The 25960-nt window shown below is 37.4% G+C and overlaps 1 protein-coding gene across 2 annotated transcripts in view; it reads right to left on the bottom strand.

The window, feature by feature from the left end:
• Positions 1-25960, bottom strand: part of SBF2 (SET binding factor 2) — a 416007-nt gene that overhangs the window by 190060 nt on the left and 199987 nt on the right. For both annotated transcript variants that reach the window (XM_024558744.3, XM_024558743.3), the window contains exons 4-6: positions 18920-19042; positions 17506-17616; positions 15732-15837 (exon numbers count right to left, since the gene is read on the bottom strand). In XM_024558744.3, the coding sequence (XP_024414512.2) occupies positions 15732-15837; positions 17506-17616; positions 18920-19042 (340 nt within the window). The remainder of the gene's footprint in view (positions 1-15731; positions 15838-17505; positions 17617-18919; positions 19043-25960) is intronic.

The following is a 25960-nucleotide window of genomic DNA, read 5'->3' as shown; positions in this document are numbered from 1 at the left end:
CAATGTTTAAACTTTTCCATTATTACGTTGTGGTGATCTGTGATTAGCAACCTTTAATGTTGCTGCTGTAATTGGTTTGGGGCACCATGAGCCATGCCCATGTAAGAGGGCAAATTGAATCGATTAATGTTGTATGTGTTCTGATTGCTCCGCCTGCTGGCTGTTCCCCTGTCTCTCTCCCTCTCCTTTGGTCTCCCTAATCCCTGAGACTCAACAATTCTGAACTTAGGCCAATTAATAACCTTATAGTGGCCTCTAAATGTTCAAGTAAAAGGAAGAGTTTCATATTTCTCACTTTAAATCAAAAGGTAGAAATGATTCAGCTTAGTGAGGAAAGCATGTCAAAAGCTGAGATAGGAGGTAAACTAGGCCACCTGCACCAAACAATTAGCCAAGTTGTGAATACAAAGCAAAAGTTCTTTTTTAAAAAATGTATTTATTGATTATGCTATTACAGTTGTCCCATTTCCCCCCCTTCACTCCACTCCATCCTCCAACCCCCCCCCCCACATTCCCCCCTATAGTTTATGTCCATGGGTCATACTTATAAGTTCTTTGGCTTCTACATTTCCTACACTATTCTTACCCTCCCCCTGTCTGTTTTCCACCTATCATTTATGCTACTTATTCTCTGTACCTTTCCCCGCTCTCTCCCCCTCCCAATCCCCTATTGATAACCCTCCATGTGGTCTCCATTTCTGTGGTTGTGTTCCTGGTCTAGTTGTTTGCTTAGTTTGCTTTTGTTCTTGTTTTAGGTGTGGTTGTTAATAGCTGTGAGTTTGCTGTCATTTTTACTGTTCCTATTTTTGATCTTCTTTTTCTTAGGTAACTCCCTTTAACATTTCATATAATAATGGCTTGGTGATGATGAACTCCTTGAACTTGACCTTATCGGAGAAGCACTTTATCTGCCCTTTCATTCTAAATGATAGCTTTTCTGGATACAGTAATCTTGGATGTAGGCCCTTGCCTTTCATGACTTGGAATACTTCTTGCCAGCCCCTTCTTGCCTGTAAGGTCTCTTTGGAGAAATCAGCTGACAGTCGTATGGGAACCCCTTTGTAGGTAACTGTGTCCTTTTCTCTTGCTACTTGTAAGATTCTCTCCTTCTGTTTCATCTTGGGGGATGTAATTATGATGTGCCTTGGTGTGTTCCTCCTTGGATCCAGCTTCTTTGGGACTCTCTGAGTTTCCTGGACTTCCTGGAAGTCTATTTCCTTTGCCAGACTGGGGAAGTTCTCCTTCATTATTTGTTCAAAGAAGTTTTCAAATTTTTGTTCCTCCTCTTCTCCTTCTGGCACCCCTATAATTCGGATGTTGGAACGTTTCAAGAATGTCCCGGAGGTTCCTAAGCCTCTCCTCATTTTTCTGAATTCTTGTTTCTTCATTCTTTTCTGGTTGGATGTTTCTTTCTTCCTTCTGGCCCACACCATTGGTTTGAGTCCCAGTTTCCTTCGCATCACTATTGGTTCCCTGTACATTTTCCTTTGTTTCTCTTATCATAGTCTTCATTTTTTCACCTAATTTTTGACCAAATTCAATGAATTCTGTGAGCACCCTAATCACCAGTGTTTTGAACTATGCATGTGATAGGTTAGCTACCTGTTCACTGCTTAGTTGAATTATTTCTGGAGCTTTGAACTGTTCTGTCATTTGGGCCATTCCCGCCCCCCCCCCCCCCGCCCCGCATGTCTGTTACTTAAAGGGGCGGAGCCTTAGGTGTTCCCCCGGGATGGAGTAATGCCGGTTGCTGCGCTGTGACGCTGTATGAGGGGCCGAGAAGGAGCAATGGTGCCCGCTCCACTCTCTGCCGGATTTTAGTAACTTCCCCCACTACCCACAATCAAATTGGGCCCCTCTGGTGCTGGTTCCCGAGCGGGTGGGCTTGTGCACACTCTAGGCCCCTGTGGGTCTCTCCAACTACCTCTCCTGTGAGGCTGGGAGTTTCTCCTGCTGCCGCCCCAACCCCCACGGGTGTTTTCAATCAGAGGTTTGAGGCTTTATTTCCCTGTGCTGGAGCCCTGGGTTGTGTTGTCTGCTTCGCTCCCCCGCCTTTCCTCCCGGTTTATCTATGGGCGAATGTGGGGCCGTGGGGTCTGCTAGCTGTCGCACTGCCTGCCCCATTCGTTCCACAATCCGCCAGTCTCTGTGTCTGGCCCGGCAACTCGAGTCCTCTCCTCCCTGGGTGCCTGTCTCCGCCCCTCCTACCAGTCTGGATAAATGTCTCTCCCTTATCTCCTTGGTTGTCGGACTTCCCCATGGTTCGATTTTCTGTCAGTTCGGGTTGTTTTTGTTTTTAAATTGTTGTTGTCCTTCCCTTGGTTGTGCGAGGAGGTGCAGTGTGTCTATCTATGCCTCCATCTTGGTTCTCTTCTGAACTATTGCCATACTCTTTCCATGGATTATTTTTTTCTCAAGACCAGTCCCAATACAAAGGAAAAGTTCTTGATGGAAATTAAAAGTGCTACTCTAATGAATACAGAAATGATGTGGGAGAGCAAAACAACCTATGCTGATATAGACAAAGTTTTGGTGGTCTGGATAGAAAATAAAACCAGCCACAACATTCCCTTAAACCAAAGCCTAATCCAGAGCAAGGTCCTAACTCTCTTCAACCTGATGAAGGTTGAGAGGGGCGAGGAATCTGCAGAGCAGTTTTAAGCTAGTAGAGGTTGGTTCATGAGGCTTAAGGAAAGAAGCCATCTCTGTAACGTATGAGTGCAAAGTGAAGTAGTAAGTGCTGATGTGGAAGCTGCACCAAGCTATCCAGATCTAGCTAGGATAATTAATGAAGTGGCTACACTAAACAACACGTCTACCATGTAGACAAAACAGCCTTATATTGGGAAAAGATGCCATCTGGGCCTCTCATGCTAGAGAGAAGTCAATGACTGGCTTCAAAGCTTCAAAAGACAGGTTGACTCTCTCGTTAGGGGCTAATGCAGCTGGTGACTTTAATTTGGAGCCAATGCTCATTTACCATTCCGAAAAATACCAGGGACCTTAGGAATTATGCTAAATATACTCTGCTTGTGCTCTAAAAATGGAGTGATAAAGCCTGGATGATGGCATGTCTGTTTACAACATTGTCTACTGAATATTTTGTGCCCACAATTGAGACTTACTGCTCAGAAATAAATATTCCTTTCAAAATGTCACTGCTCGTTGACAATGAAGCAAGTCACCAAAGAGCTCTGATGGGAGATATATGAGATTAATGTTGTTTTCATGCCTGCTAACACAATATCCATTCTGCAGCCCATGGATATAGGAGGAATTTCAACTGTCAAATTTTAATATTAAAGAAATACATCTCATAAAGCAATAGCTGCCGTAGATACCGATTCTTCTGATGGATCTGAGCAAAGTAAATTGAAAACTTCCTGAAAAGGATTCACCATTCTAGATGCCATTAAGAATATTCATAGGAAGAGGTCCAAATATCAACATTAACAGGAGTTTGGAAGAAGTCGAACCCAACCCTCATGAGTGATTTGGGTGGGTGGGGGGGCATCAAGACTTCAGTGGAGGAAGTAACTGCAGATGTGGTGGAAATAGCAAGAGAATTGGAATTCGAAGTGGAGCCTGAAGATGTGACTGAAATGTTGCCATCTCATGATAAAACTTGAATGGATGAGCAGATCCTTGTTCTGGATGAGCAAAGAAAGTGGTTTCTTGATACAAAATTTACTCCTGGTGAAGACTGTTGAAATGACAACAAAGGATTTAGAGTACCACATAAACTTAGCTGATAAAGTAGTGGCAGGGACTGAGAGGACTGACGCCAATTTTGAAAGAAGTTCTGCTGTGGGTAAAATGCTATCAAACAGCATCACGTGCTACGAAGAAATCGTTTGTGAACGAGACAATTGATGGGGGACACTACTGTGGTATTATTTTAAGAAATGCCACAGCCACCTCAGCCTTCTCAGCCAACACACTGATCAGTCAGCTGCCGTCAACGTCAAGGCAAGACCCTTTATCAGCAAAAAGATTCTGAGTCACTGAAGGATCAGATGATGGTTAGCATTTTTTAGCAAAAAATTATTTTTTGAATTGAGGCCTGTATATTGCTTTTTTAGATATAATACCATTGTATACTTAACAGACTACAGAGCAGTATAAACATTTATATACACTAGGAAACCAAAAAACTTGTGTGTCTTGCTTCATTGTGATATTCACTGAATTGTGGTCTGAGACCCAGTGTGCAAAATCCCCGAGGTGTGCCTGTATTGACACTTACTGTCTGAGTCAGTCTTCACTGTGATGACTGGCTACAAAATGACCCTCCAAGTCCAGTACTTCTCCACATTCACTGGTCAGCACTCAACACGCAGCACAGCCCTCACCTGTCCTTCACTGACTTGCTTATTTATATATCCATTATCAGTATGGACTCATGGATTCCTTTTTTAAATTCCAACATTAAATAAACCAGTACACTGCCTTAATTACTTTTGTGCTAAACAAGTCCTACAGTTAGATAGTGGGCACCCCTTTGACCTAGTACCTGTGTCCTTGTGATGTGAACCCTTTTTTAAAGTTCCTTCTTACTTTCTGGCTTAACAAAATAATCCAGGCTTATATTGTACCTACCCTGTGCCTGACCAAAAGCCAGCCATCTCAATCAGGAGTCCTAGTTCCTTTTTGTGAAGAATGGTATTAAAGAGTGAGATTCTGGGTATGAGAGTAAATGTCAGATCGTCTCCACTGGGGTGTTTTTGTAAAAGGCAAAGGTTTGTGCGTTCTGAAGAGAAACCAGAGTATCTACTGGGGTGTTTTTGTTCCTGAACCACTTCTGCAGGCAGAGGTAGGAAATATATGCATGTACACGGTATGTACACACATACATGAATACATGTGGGCAGACATGTGTGTGTGTACATCCCCCCTCCCCCGAGAAGTCATGATCCACACCATTACTTTCCATTCCAATCCACTCCCACAGGGTCACCCCACTGACTCCAATACATATTTGTATGTCCCTTCTTCCCAGGACAGCCCTGGCTCTTAATAAGAGCGTATTTACTCATTTGCTGGATCTTACATTACACAGAAAAGTTACAGAATTTGTTCAGCCACTCTAACTCTAAATGTCACCACTGAAAAAGGAATTAACAATTTGTTTACAATTCTCTCCTCAAATCTTTCCAGTACTGAGGTTATATAGTCAAACACTGTGTTTTTTTTAAAGTATATTTTATTGATTATGCTATTACAGTTGTCTCAATTTTTCCCCCATTGCCTCCCTCGGCCCAGTTTCTCCCTTCCCTCCCATGATTCCCCCTTAGTTCATATCCATGGGTTATGCATGTAAGTTCTTTGGCTTCTCCATTGCCTATTTTGTTCTTAACATAACACCCCAGTGTATTTTGAACCTATTCAATTATGCTTCTAAATCCCTATCCCTTGTAGTCAAATATTGTGTTCTCAAGTTGTTTGGTTAGTTTTTCTATTTCAATGTGATTATGTTATTCTTTGAAAGACAGTGGAGCTTATTTCCATACGCTTTTAGTTTTAAGATTTTCTTTTTTGTTCTGTCTCATCATGGTTGATCTAATACTATTTTCTGAAGAAGACCTAAACATACTTCGAGAAGTCAAGACTACGTAACAATGTCTATTCAGAGAAGTGTCACTCCTTCCCCAAATTACTATTCTTGAGCCAACATCAATTTACTGGTTGTTACGATGTGCCATGCTTATATAAAATAATATTGTTGGGAGAGGGTAGGCAATGTATACTTGAGGATTCTCTGCACCAATTTAGCAGCCTCTTGTGAGTCAAAGAATTTTAAAAGTCTGTGGCTGTATTAGTCTCCAATGGCTTCTATAACAAATTACCACAAATGTGATGAATTAAAACAACACAAATACAGGGTGGGGCAAAAACTGTAAACCTGCTTTTGCCCCAACCTGTATATTATGCTCAGTAAAAGCCAGACATGAGGGAACATATATTGTATGACTCCATTTACATGAAATGCGTAGAAAAGGCAAATTTATAAAGACAGAAAGTATATTAGTAGTTGCCTACGCATGCTTTCTTAAAGTTATGAAGGTCAGAATTCCTCCGCTCAGGTTTTTGAACTTCTAGCAACTGCCCACACTCCTCTGCTCATGGCTCCCTTACATCGTCAGGGCCAGTGGAGTCTGTCTCCCTTACGTGATGGAAGAGTGCATCGCTCGGACATTGAGTCTCTTGCCTCCCTCCTTCCGTTGTTTAAGCTCCCCTGTGATTACACTGAGCCCACGTAAAGGAACTAAGCCTCTGGTTTGATTTTGAAGGATCAGCAGAAGTTAGTTAGGGAGACGAGAGCAGTAAGGCTTTCAGAGCTGAGAGAAGACTGTGTGTACAGAAATAGAGGACTGAGGGAGGAAAAGGCACTAAGAGACCTACAAGCAGCTCTGCCAAGGGCGGCTCACAAAGAACTAGTACACCAAGAGGAGTCCGGGATTTCTTCCTAAAGACCCTGGGGAAGAACTTTTCCCTCCCTACTCCTTACCGAACCCTTTACGATCCCCCACAAGAAAAGAATCTATTCTGGTGACCCAGAGAAAATAAATTCCACAGCACCATTTAGTATCAGATAAATTGTGAAGATAGCATGCATTTGTAAGACTCTCTGTCCTATTTACATTATTTAAAAAAACTTTTATGATATTAAGGGGGGAATATTATACTAAACTTATTAAGACAGGATTTACGGCTTATAGAGTAGAAATGAGTTAGGGACAATGTTCTAGTGCTTAAAGGGTAAGGCTTTCACTATCCAGGAAGACTACCATGTAGTGTAATACAGAATAATTTACCCACGCCTAATTTACCTATGCTGTAACCGTATGTCAAATATTTTAACAAATTACATTAACGTTTTTATCCCTAACTAGCAATGCTTGTTGCTGTGTTCATAGCGACATAGTTATTTATAAATCCAATTTCTTTGAACTACAAGTAAAAATCAGTTTTCTACACAACCTTGAATTGTTCCCTAGTCTTTAGCAGCCAGAATCCATCCAAAGCTGCACAATAACAGTAGGAAGACAATATGAAAACCAGACATTCCAGTGATAATTACTACTGACTTTAGTACAATGGTATAAACACATCCTGTTGATTATTAAAATAGTAAAACATTCTGAAAAATTACTTCCTGATTTTAACTTTTCTTTAGGGTTGAATTTATAACATCAAACATTAACAAATGTATTTGTTTCCTGTGTTGAAAGAACACCACCAAAAACTTTTCTCCAGAATCTTCCCCTTCTCTGAATAATAATGATATGCTGCACAAATAGAATACTATGTCTCGGCTCTCAAATGGGAAAAGTTAATTAAATTAAGGTCATCATATAAAAACATATATTCAAGGAGCCTTAAACAATTTATTATAGTTCTTCCCGGTCAATCCACAACGGAGAAAGCAATATAGTAATGGTCATGGTTTTATGCAAGGCACAAAAAAGGAGATTTCCCAGACACTGGATCAATATTTGTCGAGTACCTACTATGCTCCAGGCACCATAATACAGTAATGAAAAAAACAAGATCCCTACCTCCACAGATTAACTAAAGCAGTATCTCAAAGAGGTATCAACAGCCAAGACACAGAAACAAAGCACATGTCCACCAGTGGATGCATGTATAAAAAATGTGTTATGTATAAAACATTGAAGTATTATTCAGCCAAAAAAATGAAACCCTGCCTTCTGTGACAACATAGAGAAAACTTGAAAGCATTCTGCTAAGTAAAACAGGCAGACTAAAACAAATAATTTATGTTCTCATTTATTTGGGGAATCGAAAAGAGGTGAGCTCACAGAAACAGAGAGCTGAATACGTGCTGCCAAGTGTTAAAGGTGAGCGGAAATGCAGTAACGTTGGTCAAATGGTACACATTCTGCGTGTAAGACGAGTATATGTATTCCAGGGATCTAAGGTACAGCATGGTGACTGTAACTGATGATACTGTATTAGATACTCGAAAGTTGTTGAAAGAGTCGGTCTATTGTTATTAGTGCACACACACCAAAGATATCTATGTGAGGGGTGGAGGGTTAACTAACCTCACTGTGGTAATCACTTTGCAACACACAAGTGCATCACATTGTCAACCTTAAACCTACATGTTATATGTCAATAATATCTCATCAGTAAAGCTGGAAAAAATATAAACACAGAAAATATAAGACTAAAGTTGTTTAATTACAAAAACAGAGTGACGATAGCCGAAGGTCCAAGATTGTTTTAATCTTGACTTTAAAATGTCTAATAAATAACATACTATAAAAACTGAGAATAAGTATTATAAAGCTAGTTTGTTTGCCATGAAAATCCAAATTATAAGTAAATAGGTATGATAAAAGATGTCATGAGAATTTCACAAAATTATTTGGATTATAGCTGAGTTAAACAGCTATGGATTGATTAAAATTGCAGGGGCTATAAACTCCAGTCCCTGTGGCATACAATCTTACTAACATAAAAAACTACAGTTTTCCACACTTAAAGCATAAATCTTCAGGTAAACAAAATTAGTTCACATAAGCTACAACAAGAAGCAAACAAACAAACAAAAAAGATGGCAAATAAGAAATTCAAGTAATTAAGGAAATTATGGGGAATGAGGTGGGTGATGGCAGAAGTCCAAGTAATAATTTCAGGCAAACACAGAGAACTCTCAAACTGTGGAAAACAAATTTATTATCGTATAATCCTGGGAGAGAAGAACCAAGAAAATGTTATCATTAAATTTAGACTTTTCACAGGAAAACTAGTCAAGGTTACTAAAGAATCTTACCGTCTTTATCTGCTTCCTGCGTGTGCTTTGTAAAATCCACCCCCACCCCCCACCCCCAACCCAGGTAGTGAACTCTGATAATGGTCTAATCTTGGCTTTCCACAGCAGTCCGACTGCAAGGCCTGGTGATAAGAGCGTGCCTTTAGACACACTTATCAGCACCTCGTGCTCCAGAAACTACAACTCTGCATACAGCGCTGTTTCAGGGGCATCTTTCTTTCTCCTTTCCTGTCTTATCTTTTCCTTATTCTTTCCCCGAAAAAGTAACTTTTAAATATGTAAGCAAAAGATAATAAAGCTCAAAATACTTGAGAGTAAAATGATGAAATTTGATCCTCAAATGACTAATCATCATGTGTTCTGGCACACTTCATCCATTCACAGAGTATCTCCTAATGAATACATCTGCTATTCTCTCCATGGCTGGCACATCCATTCAATTATCCAACAAACGTTGATGCCTTTTGTGGCCAAGGCATTATGCCAGATATAATTATTGTTCTAATATTCTTTTAGAACAAATTCTAAAGAAAAAGTTCTAATTATTCTTTTATTATTCTCCTATCATGAAGTCAGTTTTGAAGCTCACAGTCTAGTAAGGGAAAGCTTCACATTAACAGATGGGGAAAAATCATAAGGCAGAATTTCCAAACGATCAGTGGGATATCTAGGAATCAGTATTTTATCAACCTTCTAGACTTTTTGTTATTTGAGAAGAATAAAATCTCTACTTTGTTCAAGCACTACACTTTAAAAAAATGAGTTATACATATAGTTAGTTTTACAACTTTTAAAAAATGTATTTATTGCAAGATAAAACACAAATAATAGAAAACCAAATAAATCAACAGCAAGGCTTAGTGAGTATGTTATAAACAAAACATAGATCAAGAAGACCCTTGCCAGCAACCTGAGAAGCCCCTTCTGTGTGCCCCAGTCACGACCACCTCTCTGCTGCCGTACTGACCGCTATTCTGACTCTATTCTAGTAACCATTTGCTTGATTTTTCCTGTAGACAGTTTTCTCGCCCAAATGTGCATATCCAGACACTATAGTTCCATCTCATTCTGTTAAAAATGAGATGTGTTTTAAATCTCTTTTAATCTAGAGCTTCCTCCTCCATTTTTTCCTTTCCTTATAATGTATTTATTAAGGAATCTGGAGAGTTTCTGAGAGCCTGGATTTTGACAAATGCAGTCTCTCAGTGCAGTTGAAGGTGTTCTCTTATCTTCTGCACTTTCTGTGATCAGACTCAGATTTAATCCCTCTGGTAAAAACTACAGGTAATTTTATAAGAAGATTTTATTTATTGATTTTTAGAGAGAGGGGAAAGGAGATGGAGAAAAACTTCAATAGGTTGCTTCTCACATGTGCCCCATCTGGGGACTAAACCTGCAACCCAGGCCTGTGCTCTGACTGGGAATTGACCCAGTAACCTTACACTCTGCGGGACAACACCCAGCCCACTGAACCACACTGGCCAGGTCAAACCACAAATAATGTTCGGCAAGGTTTGGCACATCGTATCTGCTTGTTTTTCTCCTTGTGATAAGTGACTGATGCTTAGATCTTCATTCACTGAGGATTGTAACATGATGATGTTCTATCTCTGTAACTTTCATTTATTGATAGAATACTTTTAAAAGAGACAATCCTCCTCAACTACTATTGGGTTACCCTGTACTATATAGTTCATATACAGGCAGAATGAATGCTTGATTCATTTCCTTTACTGATTAAGTTTTCAAGATAACAAATTGGTTCTCTGACATATTCTGGAATAACAATATTTTAAAAAGATTTTATTTATTCATTTTTAGAGGGGGGGAGAGAGAGAGAGAGAGAGAGAGAGAGAGAGAGAGAGATCAGCTGCCTCTTGCACATGCCCCAGCTGGGGACCTGGCCCATAACCCAGGCATGGGCCCTGCCCAGGAATCAAACCGGCAACATTTCCCTTTGCAGGATGATGCCCAACCAACTGAGCCACACTGATCAGGGATGGAATAACAATATTTGTATTTTAATATTATCATGAACTCATGGAGTTTAAAATATTTTCTAGGTTTCAACCAACTGCAATTAATATGTTTTTGAGGCTGAAATTGTACCATCTTAGATCAGTTGCAATCCTCTTCAGGATGGCTTCTGAGTTCTTTTGACAAGGCCCTAATAGTTTTTCTTTATTGAGATATAATTCACATACCATAACATTCATACTTTTGAAGTATACAAGGCAGTGGTTTCTAATATAGTCACATGTAAAACTACCACCAGCGTCTAACTCGAAAACAATTTCATGACCTGAAGAGAAACCCCATACTTCCTGGCAATCACTTTCTATTGCCCTTTCCCCCTAGCTCATGGCAACCATGAATCTACTTTCTGGGTCTATGGATTTGCCTGTTCAGACATTTCATATAAATGGGATCATACAGTATGTGTCCTTTTGTCTGGCTTCTTTCACTTAGCATTTGTTTTCAAGACTCATCCATGTTGTAGCCTGTGTCAACACTCCTTTTGTATGAATGAATAATACCGTTGCGTGGACACCACAATTTGTTTACCCAGCCGTGACTTGACAGACATTTGAGTTGTGTCCACTTTTTATTATGGGTAATGCTGTAATAAACATTCACATGCAAGCTTTTATGTGGGCATGTTTTCAATTCACTAGTAGAATGTGATATATTTGACATATGAATATGTATATATCTGTGAAACTGTCATCACAATTAAGATAATGAACACGAACATCCCAGTTCCCTTGTGTCCCTTGGGAATCTCTCTCTTCCCACCCCTAAGGCAACCAGTGATCAGTTTCTGTCACCATAGATCAGAATGTATTTTCTAGAACTCTCTAAAAACCAAACCATACAATATGCATTGTTTGATCTGGGTTTTTTCATTAAACATAATTATTTTCAGATTAATACATGCTACAGCACACATCAGTAATTCATTACTTTATACGGCTTAGTAGTCTTCCATTGTATGAATATACCACACAGTATTTATCCATTACCATCACCATTATCCGTAACCACTGATGGGCACTGAGCTTAGTCCTAATTTTTTACTATTATTAAAAATATGGGTATGAAGATTCACTTACAAATATTTCTGTGGACAATGCCATCATTTTCCTTAGGTAAATGCCTAAGAGTGGAATGACTAGATTATTTGGTTTATTTAATTTTAAAAACAAAGTCAAACTGTGTTCCATTCACACTCTCGTTAGCAGTGAATGAAAGCTCCAATTTTTCTACCTCTTTGAGTATTCAGGCAGCCCCCCCAAAAGCTGGAAGGCTAAAGCTCCTCTTCCTTTTTCTTCAGCGATAGGCCTCAAATTGTGCAACTTCTCTCAATTATTCCAAGCAGTAATGGTTGCAGCAAGCCACCCTCAATCCTCTGTGTTCTTAGCGGTCCTCAGGTACCCAAACTATGCTGATTCTGTCGGTAGTCTAAATGAGGCAGGACAGCAACTAGTCTGTTGGGCAGGGCAGTCCATATAGTCACAATGCTAGACACAAATCCACTCTTCTCCTCCTCCCCAAGGAGAAGCTGCAAGCTGGGGCATTCTCTCCCAGCACTGAGCTGTGCTGGCTTGGGGGAGAGGCTGACCTGGTGAAGTGAAATTGTTCTTCTCACCCGTTTCAAGATGTGACCATCTGGGCTACTATGACTTCCTAACTGGAATTTTGTAATTCTCACGAAGGTATTTTGGTCTGTATATCATTATTCAATCAATATTTCTGTGGGAGAACAAGGACTGGGACTTCCTATTCGGTGATTTTGCTAATGTTACTCTCCAAATTCTTATTCTTAACTATTTATCTCCTTCACCTGAGAATATATTTACTGATTTTTTTTTTTTCCAGAGTAAGAGGAAGGGAGGAAGTGGGTGGTGGGGAAGAAAGAGAAAAAGGCGGGAGAGAGGGAGAGAGACAGAGAGACAGAGATAAGCATCAATTGACTGACTCTCTTTTGTGCCCTGACCAGGGAATGAACCTACAACCTAGGTATGCACGGTGACTGGGGATCGAACTGCAGCCTTTGGTGTACAGGACACCACTCTAATCAACTAAGCCACCCAACCAGGGCTATCATGTTCACTATTTTAAGCATAGCTATTTTGGTATCTAAATCTGATAACTACTTTATGGATAGAGTGAGTCTTTCATGTTGTCTATGGTTCTTTTGTGTTTCACTCATATAGGTTTAGTCCTCATGTTTCTGGTTATTTTTGACTGAGTACTGGTCATGTATATATGTATATATTTATACATATGAATGTATATATTTTATCACGGCCTGTCCAGAAAGTACACAGCAATGTAATATGAAAATAGAGACATTTTTCAAGACACAAGAAACACTGTACATAGGACAATGATGTCTCAGTTCCCTTCAAAGCAGGCACTTGGGACCTCACACAGTTCTCCCAATTGCCATCAGCTACCCCAACGTATTTTCCTGAATCTCACTGATGGTCTGAAATCTCTTTCCTTTCAAAGGTGATTTTAGTTTTGGGGAAAGTCAGAAGTCACAAGGCACCAAATCTGCGCTGTAGGGGGGCTGAGTCACCTGGATGATTTTATGTTTCACCAAAAAACTCTGCAGAACATGTGATACATGAGCAGGCATGTTGTCATGATGAAGCTGCCGATCACTAGTTGCCCATAGCTGTGGCCTCTGAATCATCAAATAGGTGCCATGGAGGAATGTTCAAGCTTAATGCAAAATGTGATGCAGATTCCTTGCTCTACTTGCTCAGTCATTTTGAATGCCACGGCCATACAACACATGTGCTCCCTCAACGATGTCTACCGCCCCCACTGACTAGTACAGTGAAGTCATCATTGTTCACACATGCTCATTCCAGTCCACTCTCCTTGGCTACCACGTTCCATTGATGCTGTACAAAATGTTCTCATTATATTAACAATGTCTGGACTTTTTCTGGACAGACCTCATATGTATATATAAATTTATAGCCATACTTGAGGCCTAGAATGCAGTTATCTTGTTCCAGAGAAAATTTACTTTTATTTCTTCTATATGGCTAGAGACAAGAGCATCAAGAATCACCTTCACTCATTTCAGGGAGCTGATATGACTTCCAGCGGTACATCGGTTCTTCACGGAGACTACTGATTTGTAATTTATCTACTCCTACTAGGTTTGTCCTTTATGATCCCAACTCAAAGCATGAGAGCTTAATAAAAGAATCTCCACTGGTAAAACTTGAAGTCAAACTTTCCCTTTCCCCATGGAGTATCAATAATGCTGATCAGCTCTTAAATTATTTCTCCCAAAATACAGGTACTCTGGGAAAAATTGGTCCCAAATGTCTGGCTTACTTCTCTAGGTTTTATGCTTTCCTTAGACCATGGTTTGGTAATTCTTTAATTGTCTCTGATACTTTCAAGCAGATATGGTTTATATTTGTACAGCTTTTCTAGCAGTCAGTGTTAAGAGGGTTAGTCTGAACTACATAGGGCACCATTACTGGAAGAGAGGTCCAGGTTTTATAAATTTATACTATATACCAGTTTTTCTCAGTTAGAAGACTACTGGTATTTGAGGTAATATTCTTCTAGTGCATATACGAAAACTCGAAAGCATGAGAGGTTTATGAGACACTCATTAACTAGAAGATAATGGTAGCATTTGAAAATGTGAAATTATTTGTGTCACATCCTTCTATTCCTCTTCAAGGTAGGTCTTTGCTTTGACTGACATGCAGGGGTGTTCAACCTTTTGGCGTCTCTGGGCCACATAGGAAGAAGAGTTGTCTTGGGCCACACATTAAATACACAAACACTAATGAAAACTGATGAGCAAAAAAAGGTTGTAAGTAAATTTATGATTTTGTATTGGGTCACATTCATAGCCATTCTGGGCCCCATGTGGCCCACGGGCTGCAGGTTGGACAGCCCTGTGAGGAATGCAGCCCCTTTAAAAGGTAAAAAAAATGCAGTTGAGTATTGCTTGGCTAAAATCAGTTAAGCCAGTGGTTGGGCAGGGTCCATGGACAGGCTGTAGGTAGTCCATGAATCCCTAAAATTACTTCCAAAAGTGAGTGGAGGGAGGATTTAATTAGCAAGATATTCTATAGAGGAATAAGTACCACCAAATAAAAACCTATTACACACATTAAATAATAGCTTTAATTAAATTAGGACTTAGTTGAGATGACTCAGTGAGTAGAAACTTTTAGGGAGGAAAAGAAGAGTGTTTTGAGTTTGAACTATTGAAGGGAGGTGGATATAATGGGGAAGAACTATTGCTCTGGGATTGATTTTACAATCCTTCTTTATTTGGATACTAGAAAACTTTACTTATACTTAATCTCTTCTAAGGCTTTCTGCATTTGACTGATTGAAATAGCAGCAAAAGAATAAGGATGGAGCCACTAATGAAAAAGAAGTGTTAAGTTACAAGGCTGAGAAAGGAACTAATAAGAACTGTATGGAGAAGCAGAGTGTTCATATTGTCGTATTACTCCTTAAATGAAGTACAAGCTGTCCAGTGTACAGGGAGCACTTTCTAGTCTCCCCCCAGCCCCCAAATTCTTCATCCTAGCCATTGGTGGGATGAGAAGAATGGGATTTTTAGTTTCATCAGACAAAATTTCTACAAAAGTAATTCATGTAAGGAAAAGCAAAATATATCACCTATTCATCTTTTAAAGCACAAAGAAAATAAGTCTACTTTTGAAAAGTCTGACTCCAAAGCAAAAGGGGCCTGGGTTAAATATTAAAAAAAAAGAAAGAATACTACCCATGTAATTATATATTTTATATATCAAGTATTTAATGGTTTGCTTTTTATTTTCTATATTCATATCAGGTGTTGTGAGCTTAAGCTAAATTTTGTTTTGTAGGCTTCCATAAGAGGACATTGAAAATGGGAGAAAAGACATACCCAGCTGCTGGAACAGGAGGGCCACGCTCGTGCCTGTGACAGGAAGGCTGTCGTGCAAAGGAGTCTGGATCAGCTGCCGGTCCCCCGCACCCAAGGAAAACAGTTTCTGCAGCGCGGGGGAAAACACACACACACACAAACACACACACACACACAACAGATTTCTTTTCAGACATTTTCTTAAGATAAAAAAACCCTTTGATATTCAGATTAGAGCACATGATGACCATATTATCATCCAATGAACAGATGCAAAGGGCAACAATGTAATCCAAAACATTCAAGTTACTTTCAGGTGCCCAACTGAGTATGGTATAAGAAAATTCAATAGTTGAAAGTTGAAAATTTAACAACAACGAAATACAAAAGTCACTGACAATCATACTTAAGTGAAAAACAATAAAATGTTAAAGTCAACATTTATATGCCAATTATAGTTCAATAAAATTGGAAAAAATAAAAGAAATATAGTATGAACCATATTATTATGTACAATTTTTATATTTCTAGTAACCACCATAAACATTTTTAATTAAAATGTAAATAAAATAAAGTTAACAAAAATCCCATTAAAATAATGGCCCATAAAACAATTCCACTGATTAAAGCCTAGTTCCAATTGCAACCAAGCCCATATTTCAAATTCTTCCTTTGGAGCAGAGGTAGGAGAGCAAGGGAAGAGAGTGCAGGAGGCAAAAAGCAGGGAAACTTAAAATAAAAAAGACACTGGGATAGACAGGATAGACAGAAGACACTTAAAAAGGCAAGGAGCAAAGGAAAAGGATAGCAATTTCATTGTAAATAATCTTTGCCAGATTGAGGACAAGTCACGTAATTTTTAGAGGACTATTCTCTTCATCAATATTACATAAGAATAAGCAAAATAAGTGATCAACTAATCAATTCTAGGGCTTCAGGAAAAGTGTCTTTTTTAAAAAATCATTGTGCATTAGAAACAGTAAGTCATAGTGCTGACGTTTTTATGTTTCTACTTCACAAATATGAAAATCTCAAGACATACAGAAGATGAAAAACATGACCACTTTGAGAAAGTTTAATTTTAGTAGAAGAGCTTAATTTCCTATTTGAGGCTCAATCTATGGCAAAATCCTTGGGAAATTTTCAGGTATAGATTACACTTTCCAAAGATATGTGATTTTGGAAAATGATCAACATTACTGTTATTAAAGGTAGCAAACTGAAATAAGAAAAATAAACCAAACCCTCTTCTTTCAAATTTGAAAACTAAGCTATTCTATTAAAGATCACACAACACACAAAAGAGTTTTTAAGACTGTTATACAGGGAAATAAATAAATTAATGGATCTATTCAGAAATAATTACAAGGTTACAAAAAACTGTTATGAGGGTTTTCTTAATGTTACTGCCTATTCTTTCCACTCAAAAATTACTGATTGTTAATTAAACAAGGCATAACTATATAGAGTAAGGGGGGCACAAAGAAAACATTTTATAAGTTTGACTTCAAAAAGTGTATTACAGGAAAATGTAAACTGGAGTTCAAGTTTCACAAAATATGACTTCTAATTACGCTGTGTGAAAGGTGAACCCTGTGTTAAAACTAACCTCATGACCTAAGAAAAGAATGGAATCTTGGGTCTCTAGAAGGCCATAGGGACATTGCTTAACTAAGATCCTCTTAAAAACAAAAATATTTAAAGAATTCTTTTTTTTCCCCTTTTCTTCACAAATTAACTGGACAAGAGGATAAGAGGAACAGGCCCTCTTCATCCACCTTTTTACTCTATTTACCTGAGACCCTCCAGCCGCTGGGACAAGGCACGCACACAGGTTTGCAATGAGGCTTTCCAAGGAGACATTCAGACTGTCCACATATACAGTGTAGATCAAACCCAGGCAAGCCTGCAAAGGGAAGATGCATGTGGTTATTTCACGGAAAAAGTAAGCACTAAAAATAAATTGTGGTGACATCTGCTCCTAGGAAAATTTCTCTTTGAACCTGGTAGAGTATATTGTACAGTGACATGGGATAAATTGGAAGCAGCAAATGTTATTAAGTTTATTAAATTTTCCTCCAGAACCAGAAGCTCTAAATGAGCTTTTGAGATGAGCTTATAAAAAGCAGAGATCCGTAATTTGTAAAACAGGTGTCTGTTCTAAGAAAACCACTCTAGCAAATGTATAGAGCTGAAAAGTGTTTTCTTTTTGGTCTCGAAATAAACATTTAGAAATTTTATTTTGTTTTATGACTCATAAATTCAGAACATTCCACATAAAAATTTAACTTACGTGAATTATTACAAAAGATCACAAAATAGAGACAAGATTAACACTTTAAGCTCAGAAGAAAGTAGGCGGAAAAAAGGAAGACAAAATGCAATCTTTATGAATCTTTCAGTTTATTAAATTCTGTAATTATGAAAAATTATTATTTGTTAGGAATCACTTCATTGTCACTGAAATATTGACACCAAGTTAATTTTTAAAAAATGCATATCTCAATGAAATGGAAAAATTTGCCCGAAATTATGTATTAATTTCCATAATCCTTTGGATGATTTTAGGTATGCTTTATACTTTCTGAAGTAGATCTGTGATTTTTGACCATGGTCAACATACTAATACTAAAGGTAGCAAATGAAATTTTTTAAAAAAGCCCTCTTCTTTCAAAGCTTAAATGTATTTATAGCTAAATTAAAATTTTTCCTTACATTTGAAAATTCTGAGTGTCTAAAAAACAAAAATACCCAAAGTAAACAATATTTTTAAAGCTATGTTGGCAGTGGTAGTATCAGAACTATTTGAAAACATAAATATCCATCCTCTTTACTTCAACCTGGACTCATCAAAAGAAGGTGGGTAAAAGTACACAAAGTTGTTATAGTGGTAATGTATTTTACATTTGCTACAGGTAATCCAGTGACTTCTTTAAGATATATACATTTCTGGAATCTGTAAACATGGGGCCTTTAAAAAAAACACTACATTCTTAAAATTTAAATAGTCACATGAACTTACTCAGGTATTTATTTCATCCAGCATGAAACATTTCTGCTATTAACACTAATTTTATTGAATTCCTAAGTCGATTTATTTTAAATACAAGGATATTTGAAATACAAAGGATTGTTACAATGGTTCGCTCAAAACAGATTTACACAATAATATAATATTTTATATATATTGACAACAAAGAGTTCTTTACCCTAAAAATTTCTGGATAATCTAATCTGGATACCAGCACCAGGCTTTTGGGCGCAAACACTTCTGCGGGCTGAACTAAACCAGTCACTTCTACTTCACCTTCAATCTCTTCCTTCTTTGTTCCCTGGAAAAAGAAGCACTGTAATCAACACAGACAGAATTTCCTAGGTTTGTGACTCACAAAAGATAGACAATCACACTTTCATATAATTTACAAAATCCAGAATTAATTGCATGATAAAATTTGTGATATAATTTACAAAACTCGAACTGAAACCAAAAAGCATGCTTTGAAAGCCATCTAAATTATAATGCAGGGCGTACTCAGTTCGTGTCTGCAAAGCTCCTTCAGCTCTGGATACACACCACCGTTTATCTGAGCATTTGGTTTCTGTGTGAGGTACCGGCAATCAAAGGTAAATTAGACACATTGAAGTTATTTTAAATAGCGACCCCAAACTAAAAATGACACTTATTTAAATGGAAAGTCAGTTTTCAAGAAAAGAAAAATCTGTTCTAGAAGTCAGGCACCCATTTTCATTTTTGTCTTTCTGCTTGTCCAAATCTTTCAAACAAAAGTGATATTCTTTTAGAATTCTCAGGCTTGCAGACGGTTTGATGCTCTTCGAAGTAAAGCCCAATCAGCCTAAATTCTTTTTGCCCCTAAGGAACAATGTTGATTTTTTGAAGAGAAAGAATGTTTTCATATACAAAACTACCTTTCAGAATGCCCTTAGTGCCACTGAACTGTACACTTAATAACGGCTAAAATGGCAAATCTTTTGTCATATATATTTTAGCATAATAAAAATATCTAGAATAAAAACCACCCAAGTTTCACTTACTAAATATTGGTGAATGAAATAAACTATGAACAATATTATTTTCATTTATCAGTTAACAAACATTTCCTGTGCACCTACTGTTCCATAATACTATATGATGTACTATGAAAGTTTTAAATAAAAATAATATACGGTAGTAGAGAAATAAATAAATTCATATTTCCAGATGATATTGTGACATGTTAGGACATTTTCCCTAACTAGAATTCTCTTTTCTTTCCTTTCCAATACTCAAAGATCAGCTAAATTTTATTTTCCTTCCTAAAGCCTTTCTTTACTGATTTTTCTCTTACTCTCAATTCCTAGTACAGTCCCCAACATGTCACACCTGCTCATAGTTATTCTTCCTGCCAAACCTCTCCCAAAAAATGCCACAAAATGCCATATCCAACTTGACATCTCCACTTGAATGAGTACCGTGTTTTGCCGTGTATAACGTGCTCCTGTGTATAATGCACACCACACTTTTGTGCTCATTATACACAGGATTATTAGACCCATTATTATACCCATGTATAATGCACATCCTTATTTTTCCTAAAAAATTTGGGCAAAAAAGTGCATATTATACATGGCAAAAAATGGGTAACAGGTATCTCAAACATGCCCCAAACACAGCTCCAATCTTTCTCCCTGAATTCCACTCTCCTGCAGAATTCCCTATCTTAGTGGGAATCCTGTTCTTGAATTCAGCAAGTAAAAAATCTTGATTCCCCTTTCTCTCATACCCCATATCCGAACAGTCAGCAAATCCTGATTTCTTACCATCTCTGTTGCTACCACAACACTGTGAGCGACCGTCATTGCTCGTCTGAATTACTTTTAAGAGGTTCCCTCAGTTTCCTCTATTCCTCTTTAGCCCCACTTTGCTTCCCTGCTGCTCCTTAAACATGCTGGGCATTCTCCCAGCCAAGGGTCTTAAACATTTGTTTGTTATTCCTTTGCCCGGATACTCGTTCCACAGGTATCCTAACGACTTCCTTAGGCAGGTCTTCATTTAAGGGACTTCTGCTCTGTTAAGCCTTTGCTGGCACCCTCCCTGAAACTGCAAGGCTCTTAACAGTACCTAACCCCTTTCCTTGCTTTATTTTTCTTCATGGCATTTATTACCATCTAACATATTATCTATTTTTATATTGTGTTTTGCTCCATGAAGACTAGGATTTCTGTCTAGTTTCTTCCCTCTAATTTCCAACTTCCTAAAACAAGAGCTGGGCACATGGTTGATACTTACTATTTATTCACTGCATACATGCAGGAATGAATTTTCTTTGAATAGTTTTCTGGGTACTTTACCAAGGGAAGTCTCCTTCCCCTATTCATAGAGGCCAGAATTGTATTTTCTATTTCCTTTGGAGCCTGTATAGTTTTTAGTACAGTGAAAGATAACCAAGTTATTAGACGTCTATAAAATGCACACATCCAAAGGGAACTATCCATTCACTTTCTGTATGTGTGATACGGTCCATATGCTCTTGAAAGGTTTTCATTTGTTACAAAGCAAATGCTAAAATTAGATTGTTTGGTTTCTGGAATCCTTAGAAATAATAAAAATGTGATGAATATAAATTTACCAAAGATTTCCACACCTAATGAATCATATTCTTCATGGATTACTAATAAATTTGAAATGACAAAAGAATGACTGAAATTCCTGAAAGAGATAAAGCTATCCACATTTTTATGAGATTGTGATAAACGCCCTAGAGTACCATTAGAAGTCAGCTTGAGCAAGTAGATAAGTTTCAAATAAATGACCAGTAACCTGCTTTAACCAAAACACAAAATAGAATGCACTGGTCATTTCTTAAAGCTTAATTCAGTTCTTTAAGTAAACATTCACTAAATGGCGTAGTTATTAACAAGAAAGAAAAAAGGTCCAATATGATTTAAGTAAGTATTTATATCATTTTTCATTGTAGATGCTGACATTTACTTTTTAAATGTGCTATAAATCATAAGATGCTGTTATTCTAAATTCTAATAGCTCTCCTAAAAGAATATGTTTTAAGTTTAGAGAATCCATGTTCTTTTTTTCAAAGCAAACTGTAGGGCTATGACTAAAAAATTTTTTAAACCCAAAAAATGTTGGTAAAATAAGATTTGTTCTTGAGAAGGTACCATGGTGTTTTTGACACAATTTTTCTATTGATAATTTATCATGTAAGGGAGTACTGCCTCTTCCCTATACCTGCTAGAGTACCTTTTGTGTAATAATTATGTAATTATACTAGATTTATTTGGTTTGGTTTTACAAGGAGAGATTTCCATGTACTGAAAACATCTGAGAAACTGAATAAGCAGAAAATTAAAAATAGGCTTTGAGTGTAACAGATGTTATAATAATGCCATAAAATATAATATTTTGTTGTATAAAACATTTTCACATATTTTATCTCATTGAAAGTATTTGCAAGTGTTCTTCTAACCTAAGGTTATTCCTTGGTTTAAGCGGGTTCCCTGAAAGATACAAATTTACTTTAAACACTACTGGGTCATCTGGCAGCGACTGCAAGATTTCCTTACCTCTCCCACCTGTCATAAGCACACGCCGTAACTTGCCCATATACAGATTTTTCTTCTTATTAGTACTATGCGCTACATCTGCTAGTGGGACCCCCAACTTCTGTGGAGTTTACATTCTTATAGTTCATAGTCTCTCTGCTTTGTGATATGGGATTAATTAGTACCCACCATATCAATTTGCCCCCAGCAGGGCTATGCTATTGACCTGTAAACACAGCCTGAGACAGACATGCTAATAATGACTAGATTGTTGACTTTATGGGATGTCCCCACACAGTAGATAGGCACAATCTTTGCAAGTTTATCCCATCATGCAGGCTGAGCACTTCAGTGTCATCTTTGTCGCACTCCTAACACCTGATTCCTGTCCCTTCTACCCGGAAAAGACTTGTTGCATTCAATATCCTCTCTGTGCTAAGTTTGTTTTCAATACCATTTCACACTAAAACCTTCCTACAAATTTCTTTAAACACTAAGTTTAAAAAGGAGGATAAAAGGAATTATGCAGATAAAAACTTTCCGTTCCACATTTCCTTTTCGAAATGTAAGTAATTTGTTCCAGCGTACCATTACACAGTGTTGCCTCAGTAAAGCAATTTAAGGACTTAAACATTCTTTAATATTAAAAATAGAAGAATCTAAGTAACTGCAAAATTCTGTAAGGTCTACAGTTCCCTCTGAAAAGCATCTTTATTTCCTGTCAAATAATCTGTTAATTTGTTACACGTCCACATGATAAAACCCAGTTTTTCCGGCATGGTCTGGAAAATAATGACTACGTGAGAAATACACATTCTAGGATAACAAGGTTTTATACAAATTAGGCCACTAATTTGTATAGGCCACTAATTGAACCCACAACCTTTCGGTTTACAGGACGACACCCCAACCAACTGAGTCATACTGGCCAGGGCTAAAGTGTTTTTTATTGGAAGCAAATAGATATTACTTAGCAAATGGTCTGCTAACCAAAGAATTTTGGAAACAGTAACTTAAAGCCAAGTTAAAAAGATTTCTTTGCTGCAGAATTTCTCGGACTTTGATATGCAAAGGCCTGGAAGGTTATACTCCGAAAGAACAGGCGCTGTCCTGCCTCATGGGACTGCAGTTGATAAATACCATATAAAAACACTCTGCACATATACAGAGAAAAATAATTTTCTAAAATGTTCACATTTGTATTATCTTTATAGCAAAAAGTTTAAAGTTATAAAAAGCAAACAAATACATCAGTATGTGTTTATTTATTAAACACTAATTACACAGTTGGCTACATAGTGGGTGTCACACAAGGGCAGGTACAGTCCCTTGGATCAGGAAATTTATAATCTAGCTTAAGGGCTAAAACCAACACAGGTGAAATAACATTAACCAGTGCAAAACAGTACTGTAACATTTTGAAATTCACGTTTAAAGTGCTTGAGAAACTCTGAGAAGGGATGAGGCCCACAGCAGTGAGCTAGGACCTAAAGCATAAATAGAACAGACAGAGGGAAAGGGAGAGGGAAAGGGCAAAGGAGCCTCCAACACTGAGGCAAGTCAAAACATCCCGAAAGGTGAGGCTGGCAAGCCTGATCTGTAGTGCACAGGGTCCGGCGGAAGTAAGGCCTGCCTGAGTGTGGATGGTAGGGTAATAGTATGGGTGTAATAACTTATAGTTTTACTTGGAACATTTCACCCAAAATGTGAAATGGTGGGCTTGAGTGTGATGTTGTTATGTTACAGAGTTACACAGTAATAGAAGATTTTGTAATAAAAAGGGGCATTATTTGTGCTGGACCTTGTACATCTACCCCGCACATTTGTTTTCATAATTTTAGTCCTTATGTGTCTTTTTAAACTATGATAAACTAAACACTAACATTTTATGCTAGCCATATTTAACTAAAATTCCTTGTCTCTGTTGACATTATTAGTTGATAAAATGGATTAATTTGCAATGTGGTTTATAAACAAGAAATATGACAATGGTAATTTATTGAAAGTTTTAATTTTTGGCATATTTTATTTCAATAACTTTTAATGTATATCTTCTTTAAAACATCTTCTCCCATTAATGTCCAGGGAATAAATCCAAATTAGTGAATTAATCATTGTAAACCGAGGAATATGGCACTGAGATATGTTCCTGCTCATCATTTGTCCCCAACATGTAATTGATTCGTTTCAACTGTTAGAAAGCACTCAAGAATTCTTTGGTGTATCTTATAAAATTATTAAGAAAATCAAGGACAGACTTCAGGTGCTGAAATTATGAGAAATGCTATTAAGCTCATCCGTCCCTGGAGAAAAAGAGCTAATGAGTCCGATGTTTGTGTGAGGTGAAGAAATAGCAGACAGGCTCCATGTGTGTTTTCCAACAAGGTTAACCGACCATCTCAGAATTGGGTTCTCGGAAATTCGAGAACATTATTTCGTGAACCACCATAATCAATGGACTCTTTTGAATGTTCTTTTCCATTGTATGTTAAAACTGGTGAAAAATAAGAAATAAAAAACACTAAATCATTTTTTTAGACTAAACAATTACATCATTATTATTTGGTGAGTTATAAGGTCATAGAGCTTAAGTTTACCAATTCACAGGTTACATAAAATATCCTTCCCTGGAATCCCTGAAGGAAAAGTTTTATGTGAGGCACAAAGCTTAAGATTTCAGTGTTTTTAGTTTTTTCTAAGGAATACATGTCAAAACCTGGCTTAATGATCATGTAACATGGCATATTAAAATATTCCATAAAGAAATAAAACATTTGGTTATGCACAACTAACAAGCAATAATTCTGGCAATGCACATCCCTCTGAAAAAATATGCCTTGGTTAGATAACTAAAAATAGTATTCTGTGGTTCATAATTTGGGTGGAAATTTTAAAGTATATCTAATGGAGACAAAAGTAAAATATTTTTTAAAAATGAGATATAGTTAACATGATATAATAATAAAAATATTATATTAGAAGTACCTACTTCATTTTACAAACGAGCAATCTCATCCAGAGAAATGAAATGACTTGCCGAAGTCATACAGCTTGTTAAAGGTGCAACGCAGATTAACAAGTCGAGTCTAACTTGGGCTAGTTCTCCTTCCACTCTCTTGTATTCTTACATATAACATTTAAGAAACTGTTAAAGAAATAGGTATCAGTTCAAAGAAACTGTTCAGAAGAGATGACCTATGAGAAGTCAAATTGTAAATATAAAAAGATGTTCGGACTTTTTTCTGTAAGTGTATTTGGATGTAATAATCTTTCTTGTGTTTAAATAAGTAAGTGACAACAGCACACAGTTCTTACTGCAGCCCTTCCTGGTATAAAATTGTTCTTAACGTTTAAGGACTTTGGGAACCTATTCTCAAAATTTGGTGGTTGTTTTTTTTTCTTTTTTGGAAATTTGAGTAAAATCTTTAAAAAAATATTTTCATGATTTTATTTTATATTGTATTTTTTCCATTACCATTCATCCCTCTTATGCCCTCTTCCACCCACGCCTACCGCCACCCTATGCAATCACCACATGAGCCCTTTTTCTTTTTTGCCGGATCCCTCCACCCTGTAACCCCAACCCAGAGCTTTCAGCCTGCTCTCTATGAGTCTCTATTTTGCTTGTTAGTTCAGTTTGTTCATCAGATTCCACACATGAGTGAAATTATATGGCATGGTCCTTGTTCTCT

This window comes from Desmodus rotundus, chromosome 5 (assembly GCF_022682495.2).
Source record: "Desmodus rotundus isolate HL8 chromosome 5, HLdesRot8A.1, whole genome shotgun sequence".
In the NCBI taxonomy this organism is placed as follows: domain Eukaryota; kingdom Metazoa; phylum Chordata; class Mammalia; order Chiroptera; family Phyllostomidae; genus Desmodus; species Desmodus rotundus.
The sequence above is the reverse complement of the archived record's forward strand: the minus strand, read 5'-3'. Positions and strand labels throughout refer to the sequence as shown.